This window comes from Hordeum vulgare, chromosome 3H (assembly GCF_904849725.1).
Source record: "Hordeum vulgare subsp. vulgare chromosome 3H, MorexV3_pseudomolecules_assembly, whole genome shotgun sequence".
Classification (NCBI taxonomy): domain Eukaryota; kingdom Viridiplantae; phylum Streptophyta; class Magnoliopsida; order Poales; family Poaceae; genus Hordeum; species Hordeum vulgare.
This window is the reverse complement of record NC_058520.1, coordinates 313,259,774-313,283,141: the sequence shown is the minus strand read 5'-3', so window position 1 is coordinate 313,283,141 and position 23,368 is coordinate 313,259,774. Positions and strand designations below refer to the sequence as shown.

General features: G+C 53.3%; 1 protein-coding gene across 2 annotated transcripts; it reads right to left on the bottom strand.

Moving 5' to 3' along the window:
* LOC123443722 (probable protein phosphatase 2C 5) lies at positions 1 to 23,368 on the bottom strand. 2 transcript variants are annotated; one of them, XM_045120219.1, is made up of 11 exons: positions 22,916 to 23,368; positions 22,703 to 22,831; positions 21,944 to 22,046; positions 21,722 to 21,835; positions 10,877 to 10,956; positions 10,713 to 10,766; positions 2,087 to 2,203; positions 764 to 818; positions 634 to 666; positions 456 to 502; positions 1 to 325 (listed from the first exon to the last, which is right to left on the bottom strand). In XM_045120219.1, exons 1-11 carry the CDS (start codon positions 23,233 to 23,235, stop codon positions 199 to 201), a joined length of 1,179 nt encoding a protein of 392 aa, XP_044976154.1. In that variant the 5' UTR covers positions 23,236 to 23,368; the 3' UTR covers positions 1 to 198. The 2 variants fall into 2 exon arrangements, with proteins under 2 accessions (XP_044976154.1, XP_044976155.1); XM_045120220.1 differs by having other exon boundaries at positions 21,722 to 21,832.

Genomic DNA, 23,368 nt, shown 5'->3' with positions numbered 1-23,368 from the left:
AAAGCAAAGTTCACACGGGTGATTCACATGACCGTGTCGTAGTCAGCTGGAGCACAAGTTTTGTTCTTCTTTTCAGTCCAGATGCTACTCAACAGTTTAATCAGGAAACTAATTACCTATAAGGATATACAGTAGTACATACATATTTGCAACTGGAGCCGAAGATGTGAAGATGTGCACACCCGACCTTAACTAGGCCTATTGCAAAGTGAGAAGCCATGAAATCCAAATTCCTACTGATACAGCCCCTACAGTCGCAATTGCTTGACTTAGCTCCAACAACACGTTTGGCCTTGGAACGGCCAACTCCTGCCAGTTTGTCCTTCTGCCAGGAAGGACAAAACAAATTGTAGGAATATAAGCCAAGAGATGCTCAATTAGACTAGGCATGAAAGACCACGGATAACAAAATGGGCATAAACAAACTTCATGCCAACAGGTTTAAGAACCAATACCCCAAGTCAGCTATGACTATGCTAATATTGTCTTGTGACCGCCGATCCTACAATCAAAAATAAAAAAGAAGAAGGAAAATCAGAACATATTTGATTGTAATGAGGTTTAATAGAAGCCGAATATAAAGGTGGAAATGAAACAATGAATGGAAAATTTGAAGGTGGCAAACAACAATACCAGAGCTTTCTCCCCAAGCGCCTCACAAGCCCGCTACAAACAACCAAATGAGAAATAGGCAAGCATACAAAATGTACTGTAACAGGCATATAGTAGGGATCATTTATTTAAGCAGAGAGAGACTGCATACCTGGACATCTCCATGTTGACGTAGTTGATCTCTGACAAAAGCTACAGCTTCAGTGCTGCAGAATACAGTCATTATCTTAAACAGATAACTAAAGTATCTTGGGAAATTCTAATCAGCGTGCACGGCTGTCTTCGACATGCTGCGGGGCACAAAGACAACCTCTATGCATGTAAACTAGTACACTAACATGACATCAGCAAATATTCTTTTAATATTGAATTTTTAAAGAGTTTTATCTCTTAAACTACAAATCAAATTGACGATCCGTTTTCGTCATTAGCTTTCTCGCAACGAGATCTTCAAAACTAGATCCCATGTTGACATGTTTCGACAACTTTTTTTTTCGTCGATAGTTGCCAGATTACTATTATTTAGTTGTTAGATTATGAGACACTTAATAGCCACATTTAATTAACTTAGTTGTCAACTTCGCAACTGTGTGTATAGATTTTTTGCAACTACGCTTGCTTAGTACTTCCTCCGTCTCAAAATAAGTGACTCAAAAATGACTCAATTTTACACTACTTTAATGCAAAATTGAGTCACATTTGAGTCACTTATTTTGGAACGGAGGGAGTACTTACTAATATGATAAGTAAGTGCAACAAATGTGATAAGTACTAGAAAAAATAATAAGTATGACCACGTGAGATCAACAATCTTTGCATGAAACGACATCAAAAAATATAGTAATTAAGTTATTTTTATTGAGCAAGTAAGTGGTTAATAATATAGCAAGTGAGTGGAACAATGTGACAATTACGGAAGGAAAAAAAATGTTTGTCGAAACATGTCGACATGGGATCTAGTTTCAAAGATCTTGTCGCAACAAAACCAACGGTGAAAACAGATCATCGATTGAATTAACAGTTTTAAAGATAAAACATTTTGAATTTCAAACGAGAATCTTTAGGTGATGAATGTGGAGCCGCCGCATGGAAGCACCAGCATGCGGCGCCTCTGCATAGTTAAATCCAAGTATCTTTACGAGGACAAAAAAACGACAAACTTAAGGCTGTATCTATATCTAATAATAAAGCGGCTATTGCTTCCGTCGGAAAACCCACCACGCCATTTTTATAAAAAAGCCCCTGTAATTTTTGTTATTAACCCGCGCTTCAATTTCTCATTATGATGGAATTAACAATGAACGGGTTGATTTTTCAACAAAATAGGATAGGACTACATTAGTTAGTTAACTTATTATTTTAATAAATCAAAATAATTATAAAAAGATTAAAAGCGTGTGGTATTTTTTTCTCCCATTGCAACGCACGGGCTATTTTGCTAGTAACTAAAAACATGGACAAGTCATGGATTTACCTTTTAATGTAATCCCAAAGACCATCAGTTGCTACCAAAACAAATTCCGCATCCGGTCCAAGCTCTACCAGAGATACGTCAGGTGAAGAGATTATTAGATCCCCATTAAATTTTATTCTGCACATAAGAGGTTGCATAATCAAAAAAAAGTTCACGTACACCATCTACCAAAAGTGTTGTAAATCATGGTAGGCTCAACTTTGGCGACATGATATTTCAGGGCAAGAGTTATGGTTGAAACTATAATATTCACCATCAAACAGGGTAATGATATCTGTCTGATTTGTTGAAGGATATTAAGCTACACAATTGGACATGTCGTTTCTACTATACCAGTCATCTCATACTGTGCAGCACCAACCAAAAGCATGTACAGAAGTTGGATAAACATTAAATGTGTGGGAATAAGCAGATAATTATTGAGAGTATATAATTTAGAATAGTTTTCAACTATAATAATGGAATTTTTCATCAAATCCCTGATCATAAAATGATCATTTCAGTTTTTTTTTGGAAAACGCAAAGGCTTGCGTTTCTTTTCATTGAAAAGGAAGAGAATATGTACAGTACATGCCTTTGAGAAGGAGGCTATAGGGGCTCAAAAGAAAGAAAATAAAAAGAAAAGGAAAGAAAGGCCTGCACAAGACTAGTGCACGTCCCAGGTGGGCGGCACGATCGTCCCAAGGCCAGTGGCCCCAGCCCGAATCCAAAGGGAGGCTTCCTCTCTGATCTTTTTCGAAAGCACGGCAGTGGAGGGCCGTTCGCCGTCGAACACACATGAGTTGCGGTGCTTCCAAAGCATCCATGCTGTGAGGAGGGTTGCCGTGGCGAGGCCCTTGCGCATAGCCTTAGGCGTGCCCAGCCTGGTTTGCATCCACCAGTCGTTTAGGGAGGCCTCTTGGTCTGGCGGCCGGCATGTCAAACGCAGCCAGGAGAGCGTGTCATGCCACACCTGCCGCGAGAAGGGGCAGGTGACTAGCAAGTGGCGCATCGTTTCATGCTCTTGGTCGCAAAGGACACAGCGTGGGTGGTGTTGAAGGCCGCGGCGGCGCAGGCGGTCCGCTGTCCAGCACCTGTCTAGATTGGCAAGCCATTGGAAGAACTTGACGCGGGGTGGCGCCCAGCTTTTTCAGGTCAGCTTCCATGCATCGCAGCTAGTGGAGCCCTGGAAGGTGACGAGGTACGCGCTGCGCGCAGAGTAGCAGCCATTTGAAGTCCGCCTCCAGATTAGCTGGTCCGGTCCCTCGGTGAGAACAAAGCCTTCGGTTTCGCGCCACAGCAGCAAGTATTGGCCTATTTCATGGATGCCTAGGTGGCCGTGGATGTCTCTAGCCCAGGTGTAGTTGAGGAGGCCTTCTGCAATTGTGCGCTGTTTGCGCCGTCGCTTGGGGATGCAAGCGTATAGCCTTGGCGCGACCTCGCTGACGGAGCGGCCACCGATCCAGCGATCCTCCCAGAATCTCCCCGTTCTGCCATCCCCCACGGCCAGTGTGGTGGAGGCGAAGAACAAGGCCTGCTCGTCCTTGGAGAATTGGAGATCGAGGCAGCGCCAAGCCCGGCCCTCGTCGATACGGCTGAACCAGAGCCACCGCAGTCGTAGGGCGAGCCCCGCGCACTCCATGTCCTGGACGCCTAGGCCGCCGAGGGAAAGCGGCCGGCAGATGCGTCGCCAGTTGACGTGGCAGCTGCCACCGTTTGCGGCGGCGCGGCCCTCCCAGAGGAATCCTCTCTCAATTTTTTCAATGAGCTTGGTGGTCTTCTTCGGAGGGGCGAAGACGAGGAGCTGGTGGATGGGGATAGCGCAGAGAACTGACTTGACGAGGGCGAGGCAGCCCGATTTGTTCATGAGCCTAGATTTCCAGCCTGGGAGCATGCCCCCCACCTTGTCGACCAATGGCTGCAGCTGGGCGCTGGAGGGTCGCCTGATGGTGAGGGGGATCCCGAGATATGTGAGTGGTAGGGTCGCTATCTTGCACCCAAGGAGCTCCGTGGTCAGGTCTGTATCTCCCGGATCGCAGTTGAGCATGGTGGCAGAGCTTTTGTTGTAGTTGAGGCGCAGCTCCAGGATCGCCTTGATCGCAGCAATGTCACTCCAGGATGGGTGGCAGAAGAGTACCACGTCGTCAGCGTAGAGCGAGATCTCCGGGACGGGGCGGTGCGGGTGCAGCTGCTTCAAGATGCCCAGCGACACGGCCCGCTTAATGAGGCGCCCCAGCATGTCCACGACAAGGACGAACAGTTGAGGTGACAGCGGGTCACCCTGCCGCAGCCCTCGGCGATGCCAAATAGGGGGGCTTGGCTCGCCGTTGATTAGTACTCGCGTGCGCGCAGACGCCAGCAGGAGGGCCAGCCAGTCGAGGAATCGGCCTCCAAAGCCGTACTGACGGAGTACCTCGAACAGGAAGGGCCACGAGACGGTGTCGAAGGCGCGCGCGAGGTCTAGCTTGAGCAAGACCCGGGGCGCGCGCAATCGGTGTAGGAGACGCGTCGACTGCCGGACGAGGACAACGTTGTCGTGAAGGGAGCGGCCGGCGATGAAGGCGTTCTGATTCCTGCTGATCAACCTGTCCAGCTTTGGTGCCAAGCGTAGGGACAGCGTTTTGGCGAATATCTTGGCGACCAGGTGGATGAGGCTGATGGGTCTATAGTCGCCAATGGCCTGGGCATCAGGGCGCTTTGGCAAGAGCGTGAGCATGGCCTGGTTGAGGCGGTGGAATCCTCTGCTCCGTAGCTGGAAGAGCTGATGGAAGACGGCGACGATGTCGTGCTTGATGCAGCCCCAGCAGGCGCGGAGGAATTCCGCGGTGAAGCCGTCGGGCCCCGGTGCTTTGCGCGCGGGCAAGCGCTTGATGGTGTCCCATATCTCCTCCTCCGTGAATGGAGCGTCGAGGTCCTGGAGATCATCAGCAGGGTCGATCAGGTGCTCCAGGTTTAGCGTGCACTCGCGGGCAGCGGCGGTGCCGATGAGGGCGTCAAAGTGCGTGAACGCGGCCTCGGACATCTCGCTCTGTTCGGTGAGGAGCCGGTCTGCAGTGGCAAGGCTGAAGATCGTGTTCTTTTGCCGGCGGTAGGAGCACTGCTGGTGAAAGAACGTTGTGTTGGCGTCCCCATCTCGCAGCGAGGCGATGCGCGCCCGCTGCCGTGCGATGGTCCGCTCCAGCGATGCGAAGCCCAGGTAGGCCAGCTTCAGGTCTTTGTGCAGCCACACTTCCAGCGGCGATAGCGTACGCTCCTCTTGGGCCTTGTCGAAGCTGAGAATGAGCACCCTGCATAGCGCGAGCTTGTGCTTTACGCTGCCCACCGACCGCGCAGACCAGCTGGTGAGCGCCTTCGCGGTGGCCTGCAGGCGCAGCAGGAGGCGCCGGAAAGGATCAGCATCGTCCACTAACGCCCAAGCGTGGGCCACAGTCTGCTGGAATCCGTCGAGACGCAGCCAGAACTCCTCGAAACGGAAACGACGGTGGGCGAGAGGCGTGGGGGAGCAGTCCAGCAAGAGGGGGTTGTGGTCAGAAACCACAGATGCGAGGCAGTGCAGGTGGCCTATGCCGACGGCATCCTCCCAGTCTGACGTGCAGAGCACGCGGTCGAGGTGTACCAGTGTGGGCGGGGATTGAGCGTTAGACCATGTGTAGCGGCGACCGTGGAGGTACACCTCTTTCAGAGCGAGGTCGTTGACGCAGCGCCGGAAGCGGCCCATCATCCGCCTATCTAAGAGCCCGTTATTCTTGTCCTCGTCGTGCAGGATCAGGTTGAAGTCACCGCAGATCATCCATGGGCCCGGGCAGTCACGACGCACCTCCCGGATCTCATGGAGGAACGCGATCTTGTCGTTGTCATCCTGGGGCCATATACCACGGAGATCCACCACGGAGTGCACTCAGGCGCAGCGACCCTGGCGGTAAGGATGTTGGTGGTGAGCATTGGGTCGGAGATGGTCACGACCCGGCTCTTCCACGCCAGGAGGATTCCTCCTCGTGTACCTTCCGCGGGCAGGTATAGGTAGCCGTCGAACGCCGGCCCGAGCACCTCTAGGACAGTGGAGGAACTAATAAGTTCCATCTTGGTCTCTTGGAGGCAGACGACCGAGGCGTCGGACGTAGCGATGAGGGAGCGGATCGCTAGGCGTCGCGCGCGTGCGTTGAGGCCACGGACGTTCCAAATCACGAACTTTAGGTTGTAAGCCATAAACTAACATGTTCGACGATGGGAAACAACTACAGGCTAGACCTCCACGAGGCAGCCAGCAGGTACAGGCGTGTGTGGACTCGCGGCCAGGCTCGCCGGTGGCTCGCGGTCGACCAACTTGGCAATGGCCGCGATCACCTCAGCCGAGATTACGGTCGCGAAGACCCCATCGTAAGCCTTCATAGCTTCGGCCGTGACGGGCTGGTCAGCCCCGACGATCCCCAGGGTGCGCAGGACCTGCAAGCGAGCACGCCGCTCCGCGGTGGGGGGTGCCGAGGCCGCGTTCTTCGTCATTGTAGAACGGCCGCGCCGCGGCGCAAAGTTGAGGGATTGGCGGCGCGGGCGTTTCCCGGGTGTAGGCAGGGCGGCCCGAAGCTGTCCGGTGGCCGCCGTGAGGAAGTCTCCCAGCGTCCAGGGAGCTGGGTGCGACTCTGGTCTCCGGCGCGCTCTCCTCATCGTGATCGGTGGCGAGGCAAAACGGTCAGGGGTGGGGCGGGCCGTTTCCGCAGGGAGGGGGCTGGGTGTCCTCATCCCGGAGCAAGGCTCGGCGTTGGCGTCACGGCCCAACCCAACCGAGGGCATTTGCTGTGGGCTCGCCTCGGGACTCGGCCCGTTGCTTGCGCGATTTGAATCCGCGGGGGCGTGGTCGCGGGCTGGCTGGCCAGTAGCGCTGGCAGGCGGGGCCGCGGGACTGTGCGTTGCGCCAATGGATGACGCCGCCAGAGCGTCGCATGGCCCCGACGTGGGATCTTCCTCGGGTGCAGCGGATGACGCCGCCAAAGAATCGCTTTGTCCCGACAAAGTATCATCTTTGGGGATCGTGGGCGGCAGGGGCTGCGAGCCAGTGGGCCCACCGTTGTCTGGTTGCGAATCCGAGACCATGTCGCAGCTGCCAATCGTGGGATCTGGTGGCGAGCGGGTCCGCGAGACAGGCATTCCTGGCGAGGCGCAGGTCAGCTCCTGGTCGTGCGAGGGAGGCGACAAACGGTGCACAGGAGTTGCGGGCCCCGAAGCTGGCGTGGTGGGGCGGCTTGTGGACTGGGAGGCGCCAGCTGTCCCGGCCAGAGGCGGTTCGGTCGCAGCTTGGACCGTGGGGGGGTCCGCATCTGCAGGATCAGGCTGTCGGGCTTTCTTTTGCCAGACCCACTTTCCTCTTTTGGCTCGGCGACGAGGACGGCGGGCCCCGTCCTGGCCAGGCCATGGTGACATCCTCCTCGCATTGGTGGCGGGCCCCGATTGGGGTGGCGGCGGCGCCGTACGAGAGCGGGAAACGGCGGTGCGCCAGTCAGTCTCCATGGCGACCCCGTCGGCCCGACGCGAGCCCCCTGCGGCCGACCAGGTCAGGGCGTCGAGGGTGGCGTCGCAGGCCCGGTCCGCGGGTGTGGCCGGCGCGTTAGGGCAGCGACGCTTGCGCCCGCGGCGACGATCCGGGCCGCGGCCATCGGTGCGCCTAGGAGGGGGTGCCCCACCGGCGCCACCGCGGCCGCCAGCATGGTCGTGAGAGTGCGCACCGCGGGCGCCTGGGAGGGGACGCGCGCTGGGATGGTCTCCACGATCTCGAGGGTGGCATGGCGGCGGATGGACGCCGGGTCGCGGGCGCGCCCGGAGAGCCGGAAGGTGGCGAGGTCCGTCCGGGAACGTGTCCCTGGATGGAGGCGCTCGACCCAGCAGGAGTCGCCAAGGATGCGCTCCACGGTGTCCAGGTTCCAGGCGTGCGCAGGGATGCCGCGGAGCTCGAGCTCCACGCGGTGATCCAGGCTCTCGCAGCCGGCGTGGGCTAGCTTGCTCCAGGGGCGGGGAGACAGCGTGAAGGAGGGGCCTTCAATGTGGTGGTCGCCATAGATGCGGTCCTTGGTGGCCTGGGAGGCGCAGATGATGAGGAAGTCTTCCGGGTGGTGGATGTGGACTGAGAAGTTGCCAGGGTGCAGCTCGAGGTTGGCGTAGAGCGTGTCCGCGACCTCGTCGGCTGTAACTGGCGACCTGGAGCCAGTGATGGTGGCCACCATCCCGCGCTGCAGCACCGCCTCCGCCTCCTCGATCTCGACGGAGCGCAGGATGAAGACGCGCGGCTGCTCCACAGGGCCGACGGTGGGCGTCGTGGCGCACGGGGGCTGGCTGGGCCGCGGCGGGGTTTCGCGCTGCTGGGGCGGAGTGATCGCCGGCAGCAGAGCGCGGTCCCTGGCCTGACGCTCCGGCGTGCAATTTCTAGACTCGTGGCCGTTGAGGAGGCAGCGCCGGCACCGGACCTGGTTCGTGCAGTTGCGGACGGTGTGGTTGGGGTCGAGGCAACGGAAGCAGAGGCCGGCGGCCTCCTCCGGCGTGGGGCTGCGACGGAGATGCGGTGCGGGGGCGTCCGCGTGGCGGGGGCGGCGGTGGCGCTTGCTCCTCGGCAGCTCCCAGGCGCCGCCGGCGTCTGCCGCGTCCACGGCCGCATCAGCCACGCGGTGGACCTCCGAGCGGGGCCCCAGGCGGGTCGACGCAGGGGCGCGCGAGGGCTGCGCGGGGACGGCCGGAGGCTGGCGCGCCGGCGGTGGGGGTGGAGGAGTGTGCACCACGTCGCGGTAGGAGCGCGAGTCCGACGAGGAGCTGTCCGAGTCTCTCCAGCGATCCTCGCGGTGGTGGCGGCTCGTGCCACAGCCAGCGTCAGCGGGGGCCATGACTCCGGGGAGGGCGAGGGCCGGGGAGGGAGGGGTAGGCAGGAGGGTCACCGGCGGAGGGCGTCGGTGGCAGTGGGCTTGGCTAGGCTAGGCGGCTGGGGAGCAGGGAGGGGAGCGGGGCGGAGAGGGGGGACGCCATCCGCAAAATGTCTATCAAGAGCAGATAAAATATTTTATCAAATCCAAAAAAGAATGTTTCAACAGAAAGCGTACTCTCCTCAGATGAGCAATCATTTGTGGTCCGACAAGAAATGAGATACTCCCTCAGTTCCAAAATATAAGACCTTTTAGGGATTTCACTAGAATACATACGGAGCAAAATGAGTGAATCTATACTCTAAAATATGTCTATGTACATCCGTATGTAGTTTATAGTGCAATCTCTAAAATGTCTTATACTCCCTCCGTTCCAAAATATAAGACATTTTAGGGATTTTACTATGAGACTACATACGAAGCAAAATGAATGAATCTATACTCTAAAATATGTCTATGTACATCCGTATGTAGTTTATAGTGCAATCTCTAAAAGGTCTTATATTTAGGAATGGAGGGAGTATTTAGGAACGGAGGGAGTATTATAAAACTCATGCAATGTAAACTGGCATATTTACCAAAGGCAAACCTACAAGCAAGAGTTTTTTTTTTATTGAAACGTCAAGAAAGAGGGTGTGAACAATGAGCCGTATAGAAGGCAAAACATGCTGTGCTTAACACTGTTAGTCCAGCAGTCCTATGGTGTTTGTGGAGATATAGGAACTCTATGATCTTTAATAACACTACTTGGATTTCTGTTTCACACATGTGGAGGATTGTCCTCAAAACTCTCAAAATTTGGGAGATCCTGACACCAGAGCATGGGAAACCAGTGATGAAACACTTCCTGGAAACCTTGATGGTCCACTCCCAGGCACCACCTAGAATCCTAAGTGGCTGATGTCGAAGAAGGTTTCAAATGAAGGGATCACAAAGCTTAAGATTTCTGATGAGCATGACAGCTACCACTCCCCGATCAAGAAGAGAGCCCCTGGTGACAAGTGCTCTGTGAACAGCCCTGTCTCGATCCTCACGGCGTGCTGGTCTCCACAGGCCGTTGCAGCGCCCCCACTGAAGTTCAGGCGATCAGGTGAAGACTTGGTGATCTGATGGATCAAACAGCGGTGGAAAAATATAGCGTCCTCGTAGTTAGCGGCGGAGCTATGTTGAGGCCGGGGGGGGGGGGGGGGGGGGGGGGCAGCCTTGGAGAAAAGTCTGAAGAATTTTTTTTTGAGGTCCTAGATGAGGGAAAAGGTAGTTTTTTGACCCCCCCCCCCCCCCAAGATTTGCATCATTTACACTTGCCCCCCCCCCAGTAGTTTTTGTGTAGCTCCACCACTGCTAAGAGAGCATCCATGTTTCCCTTTTTCGAATGTTTGCTTTCTAGAGAACTGCTCCTCTAAGTGGGCTTATGTATGACATCTATGGTTTCATTCTCGTAATGGAGCCAGGGAGAAAACTCCCTGTTCATCTAAAAAAGGCAAAACAAAATCCAAGTAAATGTGCCAAATTATGGAAACACTACATTTCATCCACCAGGGAAAAAAAGGGAGTACAGTTATACTCCCTCCGTCCCATAATGTAAGAAGTTTTTTTACTCTAGTGTAGTGTCAAAAAACGTCTTTACATTTGGGACGGAAGAAGTATTTGTCAACAGTGGAGAGAAATGGAAGGTCGTTGGAAATTGATACAAAACAAGGAAATGAAAACACAGGCAGTTAAGAAAATAACTATATTCAGCGCTATACCGTGAAACGAACTTTTCAGTCCATCTTCCTTCTTTAACTCCTTTCACTAGCATCCTGCACAACACCATGAGACGTTAAAAATAGCAGGAATGCTATTGAGGAATAATGAGAAAAATGGAGTGTTTAATCGTGTGTAGAAAGAGCAGGGAGTAGAAGAGACGAACTCATTCTTCCGTGTCTTAAATCTTATGTCTCCAAAAGCACGAGATACAGAAATGTCTCCACATATGCGTCCATCATGAATCTATGAAATAAGGTTCGAGTTTGTTAAAAACAAGACTGACCACAAGAGTGAGACAAGCATATTCAAGGTTTCAGGCACTGATTAGAGAGAGCTCAGCATATGACACTAAACACAGTATTGTTGCTTAATACTATAAAACTGATTATCTGTAAAGCAACATAAAGATGACACCCAAGTGAAAGAGAACATGGCAGTTATTGCAATATTTAGTTTCTTACAGAAGCAGGATGACTTAACCTATGATCATTAATTTAGAATGTGAAGGCACTCAGCGGTGTTAAACCATGCATTACGGAGATGTGAGGGCCGGCTGTACTTCCTTGTACATCACGGTTAGGTAGTTAGGAGTAGAGATATTCATGTTTAAACCTTCTCTCTCTCTTATCTAGTCTAACCTCTCCTGTAATCTCTCAGATCGTGCCTTGCACGTTTCCATCTGTAACCCTACGAGGACTCCCCTCGATCACATCAATATAAACCATCGTGGGCTCTATACGAGAGTTGAGACGCTTTACCCATTGTTTCACATGGTATACAGAGCTAGTCCCTTCCACCACATCTAGCTTCGTTAACCCATCTTTCCCACCATGTCGTCTTCCACCTCCGCCATCTCCTCTGGCCTCAACAACACCACCTCCAAGCCCCTCACCCGTACCAACTTCGTCCTATGGCGTGCCCAAGCCCGATCACAGATCATGGGTGCAGGCCTATACGGCTACCTCGACAAATCCATCGAAGAACCCTACAAAACCATCATTACCAAAACCACAGACGGCAAGGATCAGGTCGTTCCAAACCCTGCCTATGCCCCCTGGCTGATCCAGGATCAGCAAATCGTCGCATACCTTCTTCGAAATCTGTCCAAAGAGGTCCTGATCCAGGTTGCCTCGCTGGACAAGTCGCGCGCAATATGGAGCGCGCTAGGAAACATGTTCTCTGCCGTTTCTCTATCACGTGCAAACAACATCAGGGCCGCCCTGACCAATGCACAAAAGAGATCGCAGACGGCCTCGGCTTACTTTGGCCACATGCGATCACTCTCCGACGAACTCGCAGCCGCGGGCAAGCCGATCGACGAGCCGGAGCTCATCTCCTTCATCATTGCGGGGCTTGATATGGAGTACCAGCCCATCATCTCCGCGCTTGACGTTCGCACCGACCCAATCACAGTTGATCTTCTCTTCTCCCTGGTGACCAATTCCGACCAGAGAGTCGAGATGTTCCACGACAACGGCGGCTTCAAATCCTCGGCAAACTCCACTGCTCGAGGACGACAAGGAGGAGCCTCCCTACCGCAACCAGCAAGGTAGTGGCGGTGGTGGCTCTCGTGGCGGCGACGGCTACAACAGCACCGGGGGTGTCGGTCCCCAAGGTGGCTATGGCGGCTACAACGGCACTCGTGGCAGCTGTGGTGGCGTTGGCTACCACAACAATGGTAATGCCGGAGGCCATCAGCAGAACAACGGTGGCGGTGGCCATCAAAGGGGTGGTGGCGGCGGCTACTACCAACCCAAAATTCCGGCGGCAACAACAACAATCGACGCTCCTTCTCCAACAACAGAGGGCGCAATTTTCAAGGTTATGAAGGTTATGAAGGGAAGTGTCAAATATGTAAGAAAACAAATCATATTGCTAAGGATTGCGATCGGCATTATGCCGATGACAATTCCCAAAAAAAGAAAATTGCAGCTGCAGCTGATGCTTCATATGGTGTTGATACCAATTGGTACATGGACACGGGCGTCACAAATCACATCACTGGAGAGCTAGAGAAGCTAACCATGCATGAGAAGTATCACGGCCACGATCAAGTCGACACTGCAGCAAACGGTGCAGGTATGGAGATTAGTCATGTTGGTAAATCACTTATCAAAACCCCACACAAAAATCTTGAAATCAATGAATTCTTGCACGTTCCTAATGCTTCCAAAACCTTGCTATCTGTCCACTGTATTGCTCTTGATAACAATGCCTTTCTAGAGTTTTATCCCTTCTTCTTTTTGATCAAGGACCAGGTCATGAAGAAAATTCTTCATAGAGGTGCCTGTGTGCAAGGGCTCTATTCGCTGCTTCCTAAGGATTGCGAATACAATAAACAAGTGTATGGTGCCATCAAGCTCTCCGTTGAACGGTGGCACAATCGCTTAGGTCATCCGTCTTTTTTCTATTGTTCATCAAATTCTTAGTAGAAATAAACTCCCAGTTGTTGGGGTGGTAGGAACCGCTAGGGTTCTACCGGGTCTAGGGCGGAGGTTGTAGGGGATGAAGCGGAGTTGGCGAGGGCTGGCGTGCGGCGGCCGGCGGGGGGGCGCCGTTGCGCGCGGGAGGGAGGCGGCGGCAGCGCAGCTAGGGTTTCGGCTCCTCTGGGAGCCGGGCAATAGAGTTATGACTATATTGCTTAATTCCAAAAGAATTGTTTACATCGGTTTATATAATCTCGATAACTTGGACTCTAAGATAACTAAAATAACTTGGACTCTAAGATAACTTGGACACTAAGATAACTAAGATAACTTGGGCTAAGCCCGTAACTAATCCTGCCCATTGGGCCTCCTCCTTTGGTACGTAGTACCGGTCATAACATCTCTCCCCGCCTGCGCAAACAGCTCGTCCTTGAGCTGGAAATCTGGATAGTGCTGACTGAATTCGTCACGCTGCTCCCAAGTCGCGTCCTCCTCTGGAAGGCCTTCCCACTGGATCAACAGGTACGACACCCCGCGACATAGATGGGCCCGCAACACCTTTGCTGGCCCGGGAAGGAGGCGCCCGTCGGAGGTCGGCGGTAGTGCCGGCGTGGCTGCCGGTGGCGCCCCACGGAAAGGCTTCAGTAGCCCCACATGGAAGACGTCATGGATGCGAGCACCGACCGGAAGCTGAAGACGATAGGCCACCTTTTCGATGCGCTCCAGCACGGAAAATGGCCCGGCGTAGCGCGGGCCCAGCTTGCGCTTCGCACGCGGGTCAAGGGACTGCGTAGAATGGTGAAGGAGACACAGCCACACCCAGTCGCCCACCACGAACTCCGCCTCGCGGTGGTGGCCGTCATAGTAGTGTTTGGCCAACCGCTGGGCCTGAACGAGGCATTGGCGCACCTCGGCAAGCATCTCGTCGCCGCTGCGAAGATCACCCGTCGCTTCCGTCCTAGCCGTCTCCGGGTCAACCAGTAGGATGGGCAGGGGCGGTCGGCCATAGACCACCTCGAACGGCGTGGCGCGCAGGGGGGAGTGATAACAGGTGTTGTAGCAGTACTCCCTCTCATAGGCTGCGAGCTAGTGATGGCGCACGGCGAAAGGCCTGCTGAAGAACGCGAGGGGCCCGTCGCCCTGATGAAGGAGGGCGCCAAACCCCACGCCGGAGGCGTCGCAGTCGACCATGAACGGTCGGTCGAAGTCGGGCACCTGAAGGACAGGACCCGTCGTAAGGGCCCGTTTGAGGGCCTCGAATGCCTCTGTGGCCTCCGCATCCCAGGCGAAGGCGTCGCGTCAGAGCACGTGCGTGAGCGGGGACGCAATGGGGCCGAATTCCCGGATAAATTTCCGGTAGTAGCCTACGAGGCCCAGGAATCCACGGAGAACCCGCGGGGAGTGCGGCGTCGGCCAGGCCGCAACGGCCGCCACCTTGTCGGCGTCCATAGCAACACCCTCGGCCGAGATGACATGGCCGAGGTAGGTGACTGAAGGCGTCCCGAACGAGCACTTCGAGCGCTTAAGATGAAGATGGTGCGCTCGAAGCTTGTTGAAGACGATGGCGTCGTGCTGAAGATGTTCCGCCCATGTCGTGTTGTAGATAAGAATGTCATCAAAGAAAACGAGCACAAACGACGCAAGTAGGGCCGGAGGACGTCGTTCATCAAGGCCTGAAAAGTCGCCGGAGCGTTGGAGAGGCCAAAAGGCATCACCAAGAACTCGAAGTGACCGTGATGAGTCCGAAACGCCGTCTTCGCGACATCATCCGGGTGCATCCGCACCTGGTGGTAGCCCGAACGGAGGTCGAGCTTGGTGAAGAAGCACGCCCCATGTAGTTCGTCTAGGAGCTCGTCGATGACCGGAATGGGAAATTTGTCTTCGAGCGTCTGGGCGTTAAGAGCGAGGTAGTCGATGCAGAAGCGCCACGAGCCGTCCGACTTGCGGACGAGGAGGACCGGCGCCGAAAACGGTGAAGTGGAGATCCGGATGATGCCCAAGGCTAGCATGAGCGCGCACTGCCGCTCCAGCTCGTCCTTCTGTAGCTGGGGGTAGCGGTAGGGACGCACCGCCACTGGCGCCGTGCCTGGCAGGAGATGGATGCGGTGGTCATACACCCGGGCCGGCGGCAGACCCTGAGGCTCGTCGAAGAGGTTGTTGTGCTGCTGCAGGAGATGGTCCAACAGAGGGTGCGCGGACTCGGCAGCAGTCACGGCCAGCTGCGGCTGTGGCGTTGCTGGTGGGTCGCCACCCGCGCCCTCCCACCGGACGCGGCGACCCAGGCGCCAGAAGGTCATCGTCATGGCGTTGAAGTCCCAGAGAATGGGACCCAGGGTCCGCAAGAAGTCGACGCCGAGGATGAAGTCGAAGCAGCCCAAGTCGATGCCAGCGCATGTGATGGTGAAGTGTTCGTTGCCGATGGTGATGGGAACGTCCCGTGCAAGCCCATGACATCGGGGACGGTCGCCGTTAGCCACGGTGACCCGCAGCTGCTCCCCGCCCGTCGGCTGAAGTGCCAAGCGGCGCATGGTCGACTCGGGCAGGAAGTTATGTGTGGAGCCCGTATCCAGAAGGGCTAGGAGGCGCTCGCCATGGATCATCACCGACAGGAGCATAGTCTTCTCCGCTCGTATACCCGCGAGGGCATGGAGGGAGACCACGAGAGCTGTCGCCGGTGCCGGTGTGACCTCCCCAGCAGCTGGTGCGGCCAAGTCGCCGAGCTCGTCGGCGGGCATGTCCTCCTCGACGTAGTCGGCCGCCTCCAAGTAGAAGAGTCGCGGGCAGACGTGGCCTGGCACGTAGGGCTCGTCGCAGTTAAAGCACAACCCCTGGCGACGGTGCTCGAGCTGCTCGGTCGGGGTGAGCCGACGGAAGGGCCGCGTCGAGGCCGAAGTGGTAGTCGCAGGAGGGACCAGGGGCGGACGGCCCGGCACAGCCGTAGGCTGGGGAAACCGGGTCGGCTGTTGGCCACTTCGCGTCGGCGCCGCCTGCTGCAAGGCCTGCACGACGCTGGAAGGCGCGGGCGTAGTACATGGCCGTCTGGAGGTCCTGGGGCCCCCGAAGCTCCACGTCCACGCGGATGTGATCCGGCAGACCACCAACGAAGAGCTTGGCCCGCTGCTGAGCCGTCATGCCTGGCGCGTGGCACGCCAGGGCCTGGAACCGGTCGGCGAAGTCTTGTATCGTGGAGGTGAAGGGCAGTCGGCCGAGCTCCGCTAGCCGGCTCCCTTGTAACGGAGGTCCGAAGCGAACGAGGCAGAGCTCGCGGAAGCGTTCCCATGAGGGCATGCCGCCCTCGTCCTGCTCGAGGGCGTAACACGACGTCTGTGCGGCGCCTCGGAGGTGATATGAGGCAAGCCAAGTGCGGTCCGACGTGAGTGTGCGTTGCCCCTGGAAGAACTGCTCACACTGATTGAGCCAGTTGAGGGGGTCCTCCATACCGTCATAAGTGGCGAAGTCAATCTTGGCGAAGCGCGGCGGTGTCTGAGTAAGACTGTCGTGTTCGTACGGCTCGGCGATGCGAAGCAAGGGTGACGGTGTTGGGTCAGTGGCCACTGAGGGTCCTCCATGGAAAGACGGCCCGTCGCGGCTGGCGTAGGGGCCCGCGGAGCTTGAGGGCCCCCCGTACTGCACAGCGGTCGCCGTCTACTCCGACGCCATCGTGTAGACCAGCGACGGAACGGACCCGGCCAACCAGGCCGGAAGTGGGGACGGTGAGGGCGGAAACCAGACCTGCTAGATCGGGACGTCGGCTGGTGTTGTGGCAGGCGGCCCGGAGCTGAACTGCGGCGGCCCCGGCAGCTGCAACGGCAAGGGGCGGCCGGCGAGGCCGACGCCGCAAGTGCTTGAGTCGGCCAGGGCGACCAAGGCGAAGTGGTGGCAGGTGGGGGCGGCGGCTGAAGTGACCCGGCGATCGCGGGGCCCGGCGGTGGTGGCTGCTGCCAGGGAAGCAGCTGCAGCCCGGCGGCGGGGGCCGGCAGCGCCGCTGGTGGTGAACTGTAGGGGGCGGCCAGATAAAGGCGGATCCCCTGGAGCGCGGTGACGAGGTTGCGCAGGGCCCCCGTGACCTCCTCCGGGGTGTAGATGACAGGGGTCGGGGCGGCAATGGTCGAGATGGCCTGCAGCGGGGTGGTGGTGACGATCGGGAGGGTGGTGGCGGCCAACGAGGATGACATGATCGGCCTGGAGTCTCTAGATACCAAATTGGTAGGAACCGCTAGGGTTCTATCGGGTCTAGGGCGGAGGTTGTAGGGGATGAAGCGGAGTTGGCGAGGGATGGCGCGCGGCGGCCAGCGCGCGGCGCCATTGTGCGCGAGAGGGAGGCGGTGGCGGCACAGCTAGGGTTCCGGCTCCTCTGGGAGCTGGGCAATAGAGTTATGACTATATTGCTTAATTCCAAAAGAGTTGTTTACATCGGTTTATATAATCTCGATAACTTGGACTCTAAGATAACTAAGATAACTTGGACTCTAAGATAACTTGGACACTAAGATAATTAAGATAACTTGGGCTAAGCCCGTAACTAATCCTGTCCATTGGGCCCCCTCCTTTGGTACATATTACCGGTCATAACATGGGGAGAGAAACTCTGAAACCATTTGTGATTCTTGTCAACGAGCAAAAATTCATCAACTACCATATCATGTTTCTACTAGTGTGTCTAGCAAACCTTTGCAACTTATTTTTTCTGACGTTCGGGGTCCAGCACCCACCTCTGTTGATAGACGTTCTTATTATGTGAGCTTTGTTGATGATTACAGCAAGTACACCTGGATTTATCTCCTTAAAAAGCGTTCTGATGTGTTTCAAGTTTTTCATAACTTTCAAGCCCTTGTTGAACGTAAGTTTGATAGCAAAATTATTGCCATGCAATCTGACTGGGGTGGTGAATATGAGAAACTAAATTCCTTTTTTTTCAAAAGATTGGCATCTCCCATCATGTATCATGCCCCCATGCACATCAACAAAATGGATCTGCCAAGCGCAAACATAGACACATCGCTGAGGTTGGTTTAGCTAATTTAGCCGCAGCCTCCATGCCTCTCAAATTCTAGGATGAAGCCTTTCTTACTGCCGTACATCTTATTATTGTGTGGCCTAGTCGCGTTATTTCCAATGAAACTCCCACTGAACGACTCTTGCACGTCAAACCAGATTATACCACCCTTCGAGTTTTTGGTTGTGCCTGTTGGCCCAACCTTCGCCCTTATAACACTCGCAAACTAATGTTTGGATCCAAGCAATGTGTCTTTCTTGGATACAGTGCTCAACATAAGGGTGTTAAGTGCCTCGATGTTTCGTCTGGTCGTGTCTATATTTCTCGTGATGTTGTCTTCGATGAAACATAATTTCCCTTTGCCAAGCTTCATCCCAACGCCGGTGCCCTCCTTTCCTTCTTTTTCCTTCACTTCTTTCCGGTGTTGATCGTATGGGTAATGATACAAGTGGTGATCTAACATTGACTAATATATCTCCTCTTATTATACCTGAGTCTGATGCTACAGGAAGCAACAATGCAGAAAATGTTGTGTCAAATGGTGTGAATTCTGTTGCCAATACTGCCCAGGAGTTCTCTGTTGCTATCCCCGGGGAGCTAGCCAGATCGCCCTCGAGATCGGCACGCCCAGACGCGTCAGACCCGACCGCATCTACCTCGGGCTCCGCGGCTCGTCAGGAGGATCGTGCCAGCCAACCTTCGCCCGCTCCGCGCCCATCCGCATCTGACACGCGCTCCACGGGTGGCCACACCAATCGGCACTCGTGGACCAGCCGACCGTGCGTTTTGCGCCGGTTCCGTTGGCCTATACCAGGCGAGTGCAGCAACCTGCTCTCGCTGTCTCAGGCGGGCCTGATGAGAGCTCCGATGCTGCTCCACCCGCCTCGCCCGGATCATCTACACCAGCCTCCTCGCCCCTGACATCTGATTCTGCCACAGCCGATTTGCTGGGCTCAGGCGAATCTGCGCCCTCAGGATCAGCTGGATCTCCTGCTTCCTCGGACGTCGGGCGTGGATCTTCTGCGGCTCTGCCTTCGCCACACCGTACACGCCTCCAGTCAGGAAAACTTCAGCCGATCAATTATAAGACCAAATATGGTTTAGCTACTTCTGTTGTTTCCACAGGTGAACCCTGGAGTGTTCAAGAGGCCCTTGCTGACCAATTATAAGAAGCAAGCTATGGATGCAGAATTTCATGCACTTAAAAAAAACGTACATGGCATTTAATCCCATCACATCCAGGTAAAAATGTGATTGATTGTAAGTGGGTGTTACGCATCAAACACCGGTCAGCTGGCACTATAGATCGCTACAAAGCTCGTCTTGTTGCAAAAGGATTTAAGCAGAGGTATAGCCTAGACTATGAAGATACCTTCAATCATGTTGTTAAAGCTGCCACTATTAGTCTTGTTCTCCCTATTGCATGTCCAGAGGCTGGAGTCTTCGACAACTAGATGTGTAAAATGCGTTCCTTCATGGTGTTCTGGAAGAGGAAGTTTATATGAAGCAACCTCCTGGGTTTCAGGATCCGCACAAACCATCTCATATTTGCAAGCTTGATAAATCTTTGTATGGATTGAAGCAGACCCCCCGAGCATGGTATTCTCGTTTGAGCATGAAGCTGCAAGCTCTTGGTTTTGTTCCCTCCAAGTCTGACACATCCTTGTTCATTTACAAAAAGTCCAACACAGTAATTTTTGTGCTTATTTATATTGATGACATTATTGTTACCAGTTCCTCCAACACAGCCATTACAGCCCTTTTACAAGACTTAAACTCAGAATTTGCTCTCAAGGATCTCCGTGACTTGCATTTCTTTCTTGGTATTGAAGTCAAAAAGAACCGGGATGGTGGTCTTCACCTGTCTCAAGAAAAATATGCAATTGATCTTTTGAGCAAGGGCAGGATTACAGGGATGTAAACCCTCTCCAACTCCACTATCCAGCTTAGAGAAATTGTCTCTTGTAGAAGGAGATCCCTTGAATCAAGAGGATGGCACTAAATACAGGAGTTTGGTAGGTGCTCTCCAGTACTTAACACTCACCAGACCTGATATTTCCTTTGCTACGAATAAAGGATGACAGTTTCTTCATGCACACACTACAACTCATATGACTGCTGCCAAGCGTATTTTGAGATATGTCAAGCATACTTTCAAGTATTGGACTCACTTTCAGTAAATCATCATCCACTCTTGTTAGCGCTTTTTCAGATTCTGACTGGGCAGGATGTCTTGATGACAGAAGGTCCACAGGTGGGTTTGCAGTTTTCTTTGGTCCTAATCTGATCTCATGGTGTGCAAAGAAACAACCTACAGTATCAAGATTAGGTACTGAGGCAGAGTATAAAGCTTTGGCAAATGCAACAGCAGAGATCATATGGGTTAAGTCAATGCTCAAGGAGCTTGGAATATGCAACACACCACCTCCATGTCTTTGGTGTGATAACCTTGGTGCTACATATCTGTCTGCCAATCATGTCTTCCTTGCAGGGACTAAACACATTGAGATTGACTATCACTTTGTGCGAGAAAGAGTTGTTAGCAAAGAGTTGGAGATTCGATTTGTTTCCTCAAAAGATCAAGTTGCAGATGGCTTCACAAAGGCATTGGCTACAGGACCGTTTGAAGAGTTCAAGCGTAATATAAACTTACAAAGTTCAGATTAAGGGGGAGTGTTAAACCATGCATTACGGAGATGTGAGGGCCGGCTGTACTTCCATGTACATCACGGTTAGGTAGTTAGGAGTAGAGATATTCATGTTTAAACCTTCTCTCTCTCTTATCTAGTCTAACCTCTCCTGTAATCTCTCAGATCATGCCTTGCACGTTTCCATCTGTAACCCTACGAGGACTCCCCTCGATCACATCAATATAAACCATCGCGGGCTCTCTATACGAGAGTTGAGACGCTTTACCCATTGTTTCACAACCGGCACAACCAGGAAATAGATGCAAGGGCTCCAAATGAATCAAACAATATACAAATATTTACAAGAGGGGCAAAACTACAGCAATACTGACTATTTTTGTTGGAATATCAAGGGCATGCATATGCAAGTAGTATCCAATGGAAAAAAGAAGAATCTTGTAGAAGAGAAATCATGCTGCAAGACAATGGCATGATTTGTCGGTGACCAAAACTGTGGCAACAAGCATTCGTTAGCTATATGGTCCATCTATTTTAGACGTAACTTGTCGACAAAGGCTATTCTAAAGAACCAAGTTGACAAAATCTCTCAAACTTGCAGTGTACTCCTAAACCACAAACATGCAGCTGCCAACAAAATGTAGGGCCTCCTAGATGTGCTAGATTTTCAGCAGGATTTTTGTGTTGATTGTTGCCCACATACAGAAAACAGATACCGATTTATATAACAAAAGGATCATGTTCATTTGTGTGTGGGAGTAAAGAGTTAAAAGAACGTCATGGTAAGCAGCCCATATTCACTGAGCATCGTGATACTTTTAAGGGTACAACTACAGTAGTTCATCAAAGGCCAGGAGACTTGCCCTTCCATTATGTAAAAAACGAAACAGGTAGTTCAGGTAAGGCAATTCAGCAGAACTATGGAAGAGAAAACACACCCATCCACCTGCTGCCCTAATCCGCTTGACCTCTTCAAGGGATGTTTTGTTGTTCCCGTATGGTCGATGAAAATTGGTCAGAGACTGAGGTCTTCCACCACGTGATATGACCTGCTAATCAACATCGACGAGCATATTATTATCACCAACAAAAAGTTCTCACACAATTAAACATCAATCCATAATTAAGTTTCAATGTCACAGTGCTAAAAATGCTACTACCAGGCAAGAGTCACCAATGTGCGAGACAACAAGGACATCATTCCTCAGAAAAAGGGCAGTGGCAGTAGCACCAGAGTCGTCTTCCTTATCCATTTGCTGAAGCCTATGAAGAAGGGACAATGAAGCTTGTAAAATGTCAGAACACAAAACTTCCATGGCTATGTAAGAAACTGGACAAGGAAGCCCCCGAAACACAGCTATGTAAGGAAGTGAGAGAATTCCCTACATGCCACTGGTAAGTAGATCAATTCCCTCTAGACCACATACAAAGACATGCCAATGGATAACAGTTTTGAATTCCACTTCATGCTATTGTGTTATCCTCCCTTTAGAAGAGCTCTGTTAAGTCACATAAAAGTTGTTGTTTTCCCGAAAACATATAATTAGGAAAAACTTTGATGAGAAATTGTTGCTCGAAGAAATGAAAAAAAGACCGTCCTCTATGAATATGGCATAGCACGCATAAGTGGTGTACAGAAAACTATTGTATGCTTGACATATCATGGAGGGGGCTGCATCAAATCTGCAATACATGAGCAAAATGGTCTTTTTGTACGTAATGGAGCCTGTACTAACAGGCAGTTTATGGAATGGCATGAAGGGAAGTAGGAAACAGCACTTTTTACGCATAAAACTATTATCCAGTGGTATGTAGGCAGTAAGTCCTTTTCTAGTGATACATAGTGAATTGATCTTCCTGTCAGTTGCATGCGGGGACTGTATCCATTAAAATGGGTAAATGATCATATAGAGCCTGACCAGGTGGAGAGGTTGGCGTCCACGGTGGCAAAGGCACGCCTGATCGAGTCCGTGATGGCCTCGAGATTCTTGGTGTTAAGCACCGCGCCACCGTCCAACGCGGCCGCGCATTCCTTGAACAGCTCGTCCCTGCAACACGCACAAAAAAAAATCGGGTTAAGTGGCCGTGAAACGTGCGACACTGCAGCTCAAGAAAAAATGATCGGTGCGTGCCTGAGAAACTGGACGGTGGAGAAACCGGCGTGGCCGTCGAGGACGGCGGCGAATGAGAAGCCGTGGAGGAGGGACTCGGGGCGGAGGACGACCTCGTCCTCCATCTCCTCGCGGGCTCCCTGCAGTTTGGCGCTGCCCCACCGGATGGCCTCCAGCTCCGACGACGACGAGGAGCCCGCCGCCACGCTTCCCGACGCCGTAACTTGGCATCGCGCAGCGGAGGCAGCAAGCCGGCCGCAGCACCGGAGGATGCCGGCGCCGGCGCCGGCGCAGTGAGCGGCGAGCGGCAGCCGCGGAACACGCGGGCTCAGCAGCGCCATACTAGTGGTGTGATATTTTTATTTTCTTTCTCGAGATACTTATTCATTTGAGAGATTATTACTCCCGTCCGATTTTCTCTTCGCTCATGGAGGGATAAGAGGCGAACGGCACCGTGGATTCCTCGGCGAATAG